The following is a 12,051-nucleotide window of genomic DNA, read 5'->3' as shown; positions in this document are numbered from 1 at the left end:
TGCAACTGAATGGTGAAAAAGGCGCCAAAAACATATGCAAATATATTTCAAAATTTCAGGTATTTTATTTAAAAAATTTTCCTGCCAAAAAGGCCTGTCTTTTGGGACAGAAATGTCTGCTGCAAATATTCAATGTGTGTACATTTCTTACCACTAGTGACAGGTTCTCTTTAACAGGTAACTCTAATCATAATAGATAGAATCTTATGTACTACTTGGGTTTACAGAAGTAAGTTCAGAAATAAATGTGGTTGTTGCTTTTCTTAAAACTTGGCAAAGTCCTCAAGAGTATTTAGTAACTCTGTCCCTCAATAGATATTGCCAGACAGCTCCATCTGACAATCGGCATGTGGCTTCCTCATTACCGTCTTGTATCACTCTGTATTCCTTTGTACAAGCCGTATGCAGACAATGAATTCAGACGCTCAGCCTCTCCATGGTGCAAACACCTGTGAGGAAACCGTTTCCTATTTGTGGAGTTGAATATGTATGAGTTTTCCAGGTCCCTGGGCCAGCACAATCTCATGCCAAGAAGACCGTCTTGCATAGCTTTGTAGAGCTGAAGAGACTATGATTATTTGTAATGGAAAGCCACCAACTAAGCAGGACCCTGAGGTACCCTGAAACCCTTTAACCCCTATACAGGGATCTGGAATTACTGCTGGGTCCAGGGGTTCACTGCCTATGGTAGGCTGCAGTCCAGAGATGGTGATAATCGACAGGCCGAGATCAAACTGAGATGTCAGGCGAGGTACAATACAGCAAGCAGGAGGAATGTCCGGAAAACAGGCCAAGGTCAAACCAAGATGTCAGGCGAGGTACAAAACAGCAGGCAGGAGGGATGTCAATAAACAAAGCTGAGTTCATATGAGACATAAAGCAAAGTGCACAGTACCAGGAAGGATACAACACAAAAATATCTCTGGCAAGGAACCAGGGACACAGGATATAAAAAGGGTGTGGTGCCTTCGCATAGGCTGAAGTAGGAGCTGATACTAGCTGGAAGGCACACACACCTACAATCAGTCAGCAGTACTGTAAGTTAAAGCCAGACCAAGTTTGGTGAATGTGCGGCATTTCCGCCCACCAGAGCCACTGGAACTAACAGACAGACATCACCGGAGCAGGCCCTGGTGGAGACGTGACAGTAGAGCAGCGCCTTGTGACCGGGGCAGACATCACCGTAGCAGGCCCTGGTGGAGACCTGACAGTAGAGCGGTGCCTGGTGACCGGGGCAGACATCACCGTAGCAGGCCCTGGTGGAGACCTGACAGTAGAGCGGTGCCTGGTGACCGGGGCAGACGTCACAGGAGCAGGTCCTGAAGACGTGACATTATTATGCCTGGGAGCTGAGGTGTGAGTGACATCTATCCAATATTGGCTTAAAGGGAATGTCTCATCAGAAAATAAAACTATTGTTAAAATTACTTTGTGTGGCATGTACGTTTTAAATATTTTGACAAGGTTTTTTTTTTTTTCATATCACAATGTTTATTACAAATAACATAAGTAAACTTTCAATTTTTACACTTTCATACTTCCTGTCCTTTTGAAGAAGATTTTTCAGCAGGTAACTTATCAACAGAGACAGGTTTACCTTGACAGGTAACACTTCTGTAAACAATAGACAATTGATACCATGTTATTCTTCAATCACAATAAGTAATTCACAGTCTCCTTGTTCCTCCTCCCTTAAAAGGAATCTGTCAGCGGGTTTTTACTACCTCATCTGAGAGCAGCATAATGTAGACAAAGAGATTCTGAATCTAATCATGTATCACTTAAATTGCTGGGTGCATCCTTTCTGAGACAATCAAAGATTTTAGTTTTAGCAATGTAGCAGAGCTTAAAAAGCTGCACTCGCCCACAGCATGCTCTCAGTGTACATTTCTATAGACAAAAGCTGAGAATCACAGAGGGTGGAGGAGGAGAACTTGAGCTCACACACTTCTTAGTCCAATTAATGATAAAGCTACTGAAGCTTAAACTAACACACTTTTTAAGAAGCTGGGTGAAACGCGAGTCGGGGTGGAGGGACCTGTCTACCTTGACCCAGGCATCTCATATATAACCTAGTTAGGTAATATCAGTATACGTTATACTTTTAATCTGTTATGCTTAGTTGTCAGTCTATGTCGTATAACGGTACCCTGTTGGGTGCTTATTCAATTAATCTCTGTGGCACTAACCCTTGGTAGGGTTAATATGTATTTATCACATTACACTTTAAATTCATACCACTGCTCTTACAACTGGTGTTTGATGTATGATTTCTGCATAGTGTTTTTTACTTGCAGTATATGTTGCTACTTAGGCCAGGGGTATTGCAATTAGTGTTTGATATATGAATGTGGTTTGGTGTTTTATTTATACTACACCTTAGTTTTGGATTGTTATTAAATTCCATTCAGGCAGTCCCTCTTTATGTGAATGTCACCACATTTAAGTATTTTTTGACTATTAATAGTATTTATTTATAATTTATTATGGTGTTTATTCTCATGAGGTGTGATGATTTTTTCTATCTTATAGTGCCCATTACTAGTGTACCTTGTTTTACTATTTTCAGATAGTATAGTGGTCCCTCTCAGGAGTAATTGTTCTGTTTTTTTGTTTTGTTTTTTTGTTTTTGTGTATAAAAAATTATCTTAAGTAATTATTAGTAAAGTATAATTAATTTTAGCATGAATCACTTTTTATTGTCTATTTTCCTGGGCCTGGGGACATTTCTTTTTGGTTATGTACTATTGATATGTGTCCTGCCCACAGAAACCTAGACATAGTTGACTAAGAAAATATAAGTAAGAACTTTTTAGTAGAGATGAGTGAACATATTTGAGAGGAATATACTTCTACTTGAAGATTACAGAAATCTGCATTTGCCAAATTGCCGATTTTTTACAATCTTCTTCCACTCCGATTCCCCAAGGTGAAAGTCATAGGGCACAATTTTTCTGAAAAATAAAGAGCCACTCAAGGGTTAAAAAAAAATCCTTATATTCAACTCTCTGGTCCTTCCATCCCTCACCAGTTCAATCTTCCAAGCATTTCAGCCATGAGCACTGAACATTCCAGGCCTCTTACACCAAGACTTCTGGCTCTGTTGAGGCCCCGGACAGTTCTGCACATGCTCGCGGAAGGTAATGGTGCACATTGGGATGTCATGATATTGTGTCCTTTTTGCGGACTTGCACAGAACCCTCACTGAACTCATCATAGCTGTAAGTCCTGCTTCAATGTAAAAGGATAGCAAACGGCAGAGATCACAAAATGCAATCAAGGACTGGACAAATGACAGTCAATAATGGAGGGACCAGTGAGGTGGGTGATAAAGTGAGTACAAGGATTTTTTTTTTATTTTTAGATATTATGTGAGAACCCATAGCATAGTAATGGGCATTATATTAGTGGAGAATAACTTCTCTGCAAATCAAGCTTCCTGGAAAATTTCACACGAACGGGCAAACTAGATCTTTGCCAGATCGGGTCATCTGTACTTCTGAGCCACAGTATTGCACCATCACGTTTTGAGGTTTAAGACACAATTATTGTAGGTGCGTTTTGATATTTTTTTGAGAATTCAAGCTTGGAAAACCCATTTAAAAGTACATATGATGATTGACGACTTTCTGCCATGACTTGTGTTCTGATCTGGACTTCCATTAATGGAATGGAGATCTGTCATTTGGCAGAAACTACATCAGCTACAGCATGTAACAACTGAAGATAAACTGTTCGATTATTCAAGTTCATAGTTACTTAGGTTGAAAAAAGACCTGGGTCCATCTAGTTCAGCCTTCCTCCACCAATTCTACATTTTGTCCCTAAGTCATTTATAACCAACAATGTTGTGTGTACTGAGGAAATCATCCAGCCCTTTTTTTAAAAGCTGTTTTAGTATCTGCCATTACTACCTCTTGTGGTAGGGTATTCCACAGTCTGACCGCTCTAACTGTAAAGAACCCTTTCCTATTTAGCTGCCGGAATCGCTTTTCTTCCACTCGCAGTGAGTGCCCCCTGGTCCTTAGTATTGTCTTTGGAGGGAATAAGTCATGTGCCAGTCCTTTATATTGACCACACATGTATTTATACATATAAATGAGATCTCCTCTGAGACGTCTTTTTTCTAAGCTAAACATATCTAACTTTTTCAACCTGTCATCATATGGGAAGCCTTCCATTCCTTGTAGTAGTCTAGTTAGCCGCCTTTGAACTGATTCTAACTTCTGAATGTCCTTTTTAAAATGTGGAGCCCGAAACTGGATCCCATATTCCAGATGTGGCCTTACAAGTGATTTATAGAGAGGTAACAATACGTTGGGATCACTGGATCTAATCTCTCTTTTTATACACCCTAGAAGCTTATTTGTAATGAGAATACCCAAGTCCTTCTCCTGTTCTGTAGTCCCGAGTTTACTTCCATTTAATGTATACGCAGCTATAGGATTACTCCGTCCTAGGTGCATTACTTTACATTTATCAACATTAAATCTCATTTGCCAAGCATCTGCCCATTCTGACATCTTATCCAGATCTTTTTGTAATATTATACTATCAAGGTCAGTTTTTAATATCCCACATAGTTTGGTGTCATTAGCAAAGACTGACACTGTACTATCAATCCCATCCACAAGGTCATTAATAAAGAGATTAAAAAGAATTGGTCCTAGCACAGATCCCTGCGGCACCCCACTGCTGACTATAGCCCATTTAGAGAATGTTCCATTTATGACTACTCTTTGTTTCCTATCTTTTAGCCAATTCCTTACCCAGTTGCATATAGTTTCCCCCAGTCCTTGCTTCTGGAGCTTTAGTATAAGGCTATTATGTGGTACAGTATCAAATGCCTTTGCAAAGTCCAAATAAATCACATCAGCTGCATTACCAATATCCAGGTTTGAACTTACCCCCTCATAGAACCCCAACAGGTTGGTTAGACACGATTTATCTTTCATGAATCCATGCTGTCTGTCACTTATTATATTATTTTCTGCAATATATTTTTGTTTAGTTAGCCGCCTTTGAACTGATTCTAACTTCTGAATGTCCTTTTTAAAATGTGGAGCCCGAAACTGGATCCCATATTCCAGATGTGGCCTTACAAGTGATTTATAGAGGGGTAACAATATGTTGGGATCACAGGATCTAATCTCTCTTTTTATACACCCTAAAATCTTGTTTGCTTTAGCAGCTGATGCCTGACATTGAGTATTGCTGCTCAGCTTATTTGTGATAAGAATACCCAAGTTACTAAAAGGTATTCATTGCGAACAGAAAATAAGGTAAATCGGACATTGTCTAGTGGGTCCTACTCGCTACAACAATGTCACGTAATTTGTTTTTACATGACTTAAATGAGAAAGCGCTATTTTGTTTTGCATCGTGTCTTCTAACATCAGGTTGGCAATCAGTTTATGATTAGTTACATCCTCTCCATAGAAAGCCATTTTTATTCTCAAACTCAATCAAGATATCATGTTTCTTATAAAGTGCTGTCAACATCGCTGCCTTGACCATTTTCTGTGAGAAGATAAGAGCACAAAAAGCATATAATTGCTATTCGTGGAAATTATTTGTCTATCAATCATGAAATTCAGTCCTACAATTCATAAGGAATTTCTAGAAGAGAAGCTTTCACGTATGTTTCAAGATGCTTCTTTGTAAGACTGCGTAATTGACGTGAGGTCAATTTTTAGTGTTTTAACTTAACTTTAAAATCTTTATTTTAGTATTTCTGAAAAAAGAGAAGAATAAGTGTCCTTACATGTAGGCTTTTAGGCCAAACCCAGGAGTGGATTTAAAAAAGATTAAATGTATCAATCTTTAAGTTTTCACTTCTTTTATCTACTCTTGGTTTTCACTAATAAACATTGCATGCCTACTGTATATATATCTTAGAGGTGACTACTCTGTCTTAGAGACTAGTGGGATATTTAGACTATGGAGGTTGTTTGTCTAGTCTGGTTGTCAGGATAGAAACCTCCGCTAAGGCTATCTTCACACAGGTCTTTTTTTGGTAAGTTTTTGTTGTGTTTTTTAGCTGAAGATTTGCCTTGGATTTATGCAAATTCATGCTAATAAAAAGCTGCATTTTACAGTACCAGCAAAATCTATGAGATTCTTTGCAGCATTTTTGCAATGTTTTTTTTTCATTGAGACAACCCATTTTGTAGAAAAATTGCACCAAAAATACCACTTAAAAATGCACCAAAAACGCAGATGACGCAAAGGAGACTTCCTGCCACAAGATCAGGTTTTGGCCAGAAAAAAACGTACCAAAAAAGCCCTGTGTGAACATAGCCTAAGGTGGTAAACAGATGAAAGTGAATATTTAGGGCAGAGCAGCATTGTGGAGAGCTTTATGTGTGAAAACGGTAAGGTTAAATTGTGTTCTACATCAGATGGGCAACTAATGCAAAGACTGGCACAGCGTGGAGGCATCGGTGTATCAGCTGGACAAAAATAGGAACATTTAGAATGGCATGGAGAGAGGAGAGTATAGTAAGGAAAAAAAAAATCGTAGTGAGTTGTTAACCTAGTTTAGTTTTTTAAGGCTGCATGGTCATGCAGTATAGTCAATAGCATCCAATGCAGTTTCCAGAAAATGAAGAAGTTCATTATTTGGGTAGCATCATATTTATTTAGCAGTTATATCTGTAGTGCATGGACTTAAATAGCAGATCTTATAATATTCCATCGATGTCTTAAATGAAACAACCCTATCAACACTCAGCATATTTTTTATGTAGTATCAATGTATACTCTTGATCTTCTGATTAATTAAAAGCATATAAAGCAGCAGTTGAATACAAAATCATCTTAATGTGACCCTTCAATCCATTATTCTCATTTCTTAAAATACATTATATCACAAAAGTAAATACACACTTAACATTTTTGAAAATATTTTCTTATCATATCTTTTCATGGGACACCCCTGAAGATATAGCACTGTGCTACAATGTGAAATAGTCAGTGCATGGCTTGTATAACAGTGTAAATTTGGAGTAAAACAGGAAAGTCCAACTCAAATGAACAGTTGCTTCTTTATTTCTTGAGAATTTCAAGTACACGGGACATCAAATTTTTCATAAGGAAACCGCTAAAAGGTTGTATGCTTACGCCATTATAGCGGTTTCCTTGTGAAAAATTTAATGTCCTGTGTACTTGAAACTGTCAAGAAATAGAAAAGCAACTGTTCATTTCAGTTGAACTTTCCTGTTTTATTTGTTCTATTATCAGGCCGTGGCGGGGCCTTTGTCCGGGCTCTGAACAGAGAGTGGATGCAGAGATGGTGAGCTGGATTTCTTGCTACTATTATGTAAATTTGGTGTACCCTCTAAATAACTCAACACACAGCCATTAATGTCTAAACCGCCAGCAACAAATGGGAGTGCACCCCTAAGAGAAAATTGGCAAATTGTGCCCAGTTAGCCATTTTTCCTCTCCGATGTCCTGTGACTCATTAGTGTTACAAGGTCTCAGGTGTGAATGGGGAGCAGGTGTCGTAAATTTTGTGTTATCGCTCACACACTCTCTAATACTGATCACTGGAAGATCAACATAGCTCCTCCTGACAAAGAATTCTCTGAGGTTGTCAACAACAAATTGTTGCTCTACATAAAGATGGCCGAGGCTATAATAAGATTACTAACACCTGTCATCTGCAAAGGTTTTCTGATCATAAAATAGACATATGAGTGCTACCAGTATTGCAGCAGAGGCTAATGGGGTGGGGAGGTCCTTCTGTCAGTGCTCAGACCATACACTGCACACTATATCAAATTGATCCGCATGGCTGTCTTCCCAAAAGGAAGGTTTTTCTAAAGATGATGCAAAAGAAAGCCTTCAAACAGTTTGCTGAAGACAAGTAGACTAAGGACATGGATTACTGGAACCTGTGGTCTGATGAGACCAATATAAATTTATTACGTTCAGATAATGTCAAGTGTGTGTGGTGCAAACCAGTTGAAAAGCAACACCTAACTCTCTTGCTACTTCCTCTTCTTCCTATATCTGCTAATTTCATCCAGTTCTATCCAATTTTTCCATTTTATCGCTTCCATTTACTTTGCTGTCCCCTCCCAATGAGCACTCTCATAAAACTTTACATTGGAGAATCCAAACTTGCATGTGGCGCTAACAACAGTTTAGCAGGCCTTATAATTGTAATTTTCACCAGTAAATCATTGCTAGTTTGAAGTTATTATGTATCACACATTCTCTTTTGCCGTGTACTAGTTATGTATTGCTGACATGTGTCGGCCCACCTAGTTGTACCTTGTTCTGTGTTATGTGTTCACTTTATTAGTAAAAAGAATATTGAAAAGAAAAGAAAAGCAGGTGAGAACAAAGACAAAAAACAAAGACTGTCTACAGTAAAGCATGGTGGTGGGAGTTTGGTAGTTTGGTGCTGCCTAAGTGCTGCCGGGTGAGAGGAGCTACAATTGATTGAGGGAACCTGCATGCCAAAATGTATTGTGACAAACTGAAGTAGCATGATCCCCTCCCTTAAGAAATTGGGCAGCAGAGCAGTATTCTAACATGATAACAACCCCAAACACACTTCCAAGACAATTACTGTCTTGCTAAAGAGGGTAAAGGTGGTGGACTTGTCAAGCATGTCTGCAGACCTAAACGCTATTGAGCATCTTTGGGCATCCTCAAGCGCAAGGTCTCTAACATCCACCAGCTCCATGAAGTCGTTATGGAGGATGGAAGAGGATTCTAGTGGCTCCTGTGAAGCTCTGGTGAATTCCACCTCCATGAGAGTTCAGGCAGTGCTTGGAAATAATGTTGGCAACACAAAATATTGACTCTTTGGGCACAAATTGGCCATTTTCACTTAGGGGTGTACTCTCTTTTGCTTCCAGCAGTTTAGACATGTGTGTTAAGTTGTTTAGAGGGCACCAAATTTACAGTTTTATACAAGCTGTACACTGACTATTGTACATTGTATCAAAGTCATATCTTCAGTGTTGCCCTATGAAAATATAAAATAAGATATTTATACAAATGTGAGGGGTGTACTCACTTTTGTGATATATTGTGGTGTCAAGGAATCTTGAATACCAAGTTAAAATTAATGGAACATTTTGCATGGCAATATCCATTAATTATACATAGTGTACCGTATATTGCTACGTGATTTCATGCAAGATTGTATTAACATTTAAATATGTTAGTAACTCAGTTAGGGACAGTCTTGACAATCTCATTAATTTTCATGAAAAAGATTGAGGTTGTCACATAAAAGATGTGTGTTTGTGTGTGTGTTCATGTATGCGTGTGTGCGTGTGTGTCCGTGTGTGTGTGTGTGTGTGCCCGTGCGTGTGTGTGCTTGGGTGTGTGTGCGTGTGCATGTGTGCACGCGTGTGCATGTGTGCACGCGTGTGCATGTGTGTGTGTGTGTGCGCGCGTGTGCATGTGTAACCATGAGCACAACCATCTACAGCCTAGTGCATTATATCTGGTATGTTTTTAGGCACATATACAATATTACATGTATTACAGTCTTTTGACATTTTTTCCTCTTTCTTAGATATTATCACAGCAACGTGATGCTTTTTAAATATTACTTGGCTCTTTAAGAAATATTTTTCACATTTTGAGGCTCTGTGATAAATTGATGTAATGGCTGATGTTCAGATACATCGGATCCCAAAGATGAATATGACCTTGAACTGACAAAATCTTTACGTCATATGTAGCATGTTTTTATGCTGATTTATGCAAATACATTTTTTACATATTTAACATAGAGTCTGTACACTGAATATAGTCCAAATATTAAGTACACCTTTCTCCTATTTCTTTTTATTTTTTAGAGAAAAAACCTCTTCATGAGATAAGCCCTGAAAGTAAGTCACTCTTTTATTATTTTGTACTAGGCAATATAGTAGTAAGATAGCATATCTAATATACAGTAGCACACTACTGAATATGGAAGCAGCACTTCGGGGGGCACGCAGGATGTCAGAGCATACATGTAGGATGTGGAATGAGTTTTTCATGTGCGGCGTGTTCTGCAGGGAGATCTATTTGAGGGGGTCATACAGAATTGACATTTCAGTAGTCATTTCCAAATATGCATGCTTGGAACATTCAGTATCAATTTTAATATGTAATTACCTGTCAAATTACTTTTATGGACGAAATTAAGCCCTGGCATTGTGGTAACCTCAGCTTTGTCACTAGCCGTTAATTTGACAAATTCTTGGTTATATGCATTTTTTTCCTATGTGTCATTATGCACAGTCTATTTCTGAGCAATATCAATTCAAAACCGCAAAGAAACTGCAAGATTTTAGTTAAATGTTTTATATTTTTTATGGGGATTTCCCATTCCTACGTGATTAAGATGGCTGCAAACTGATTTGCTGGAGCCGGCCAAATGGCCAAGTCTATAACCTGAAGCTATCGGAGCATTGAAGCCAACTCCTACTTACCGGTATTTGCAGCTTTACTTTTGATTAGATAGCCTTTTATGATGTCACATGTTTACCAAGCCACAATGATGACTAGAGATGAGTGAACCTGAGGTTTGAGGATCGGGTTCGGAAACAGACTTCCAAAAAACCTAAGGTTTGGGTTCGAGCAAGTAACGAGTATGAATCACTCAAGTGAGCAGCACTGTGCTTGGGTATTAGTGATGCACAGCCCTGTGCGAGCCGCGTGCAGTGCTTGATCGGCTCACATTTGGCATAAAATCAGCATGATCAGATGTAGTGTACACACACAAACCCCCAAAAATGTTTTTATAATCCTCGCCCACCTTGCTCTGGAAGTGTTTGGCTAATGGCCCATAAGTAAAAGTCTTCCAGGGCATGGTGGGCGGGGTTTATAATTTTTCTTTTGGGGGGCAGCTTTTGTGTGTACACTTCATCTGATCCTGCTGATTTTACCCCAAATGTGAACTAATCAAACACTGCACATGGCTCGCACAGGGTTGAGCATCATTAATACCCAAGCACAGCGCTGCTCACTTGTACTCGTCACTCACTCAAACCCGAACTTTGGTTTCTTTAGAAGTCGGTTTCTGAACCCAAACCTCCAACCTCAGGTTCACTCATCGCTAATGATGACATAGCGCCAGGCTGACTAAATAAAAGAAGAGTTGCAGATGCTGCCAGATAGGAGGCAGTTCTCACGGCCACAGGTTACTTACTTAGCTTCCGGATTGGGTTCTAGGAGTCAGGCCGGGTCTTACCCTACCACTTATAGCACTCCAAATTGTCAGCATTATCAACACACATTTGCTCTTATTTTGACTTCTCCATTATAACAATATTGCCCCTCTTTGTTAAAGGGCTTAATTACAATGGATGTATCATTCTCTAATTCATGCAGGGCTTCCAATTATATCTTGGACAAATTAATTTCTCAATTTCCACCAATCTCAATAAATTTAAGGATTTGAGTGACCATTTCATCGAAAACTTTCTATTTGGCTGGTGTCAATATTTGAAGTGATGCTGGCACATTTCACCCGAAATTTTGGAAATGAACCAGTACCCTCTTTTTTTAGGCCCGCATGACACAGCTTCTCCAACAATTGAAGGTTAACCTTAGAACGTATTAAACCAAACACAATAAATATAGAAGTGTTCATAAACCATAAACCAAAATGCAAACCAAATGCAAATCCCTATGATGTTGGATTGTCAGCAGTAATCAGGAATTTGGACTGCCAGTAGTGACCCCAGCAGATAAGTCCCTTGCTGGGATCATAAGTTCATTTTTTCTATACATCATGATATATGTGTATCTATGCATCATCTAGTATTGGCTACTTTTATATTGATATTTTTGGTAAAACCACATACTGATTCCCAAATTTGTATTATCATTAGTCTTATGGGCTATTAAGATCTCATAATGACTTTTTGACTAGTTTTTGCACTTTTATTGCTTTGGTGGTGGGTCTCTTTGCGACTTGCAGGTTAGAGGGAAAGCTTAGGGACAGCCGACGTGGAGCGGGGGGCACCCAACAACTTAAGGTGCACCTCCGCTGGTAGGCAGTTGCCAGAGAGGGAGAGATATTCCCCCTGT

At 39.1% G+C, this 12,051-nt stretch overlaps 1 protein-coding gene across 3 annotated transcripts in view; it reads left to right on the top strand.

Moving 5' to 3' along the window:
• The window catches only part of UNC5D (unc-5 netrin receptor D), a 952,147-nt gene that overhangs the window by 629,952 nt on the left and 310,144 nt on the right, over positions 1-12,051 (top strand). For 2 of the 3 annotated variants that reach the window (XM_075346117.1, XM_075346116.1), the window contains exon 8: positions 9,828-9,860. The exons of the other annotated variant lie outside the window; for it this stretch is intronic. In XM_075346117.1, coding sequence (XP_075202232.1) covers positions 9,828-9,860 — 33 coding nt within the window. The remainder of the gene's footprint in view (positions 1-9,827; positions 9,861-12,051) is intronic. 3 annotated transcript variants of the gene reach the window in all.

This window comes from Anomaloglossus baeobatrachus, chromosome 4, assembly GCF_048569485.1.
Source record: "Anomaloglossus baeobatrachus isolate aAnoBae1 chromosome 4, aAnoBae1.hap1, whole genome shotgun sequence".
In the NCBI taxonomy this organism is placed as follows: Eukaryota; Metazoa; Chordata; class Amphibia; order Anura; family Aromobatidae; genus Anomaloglossus; species Anomaloglossus baeobatrachus.
Note: the sequence above shows the minus strand (reverse complement) of the source record. Positions and strands in the feature narration are given on the sequence as shown.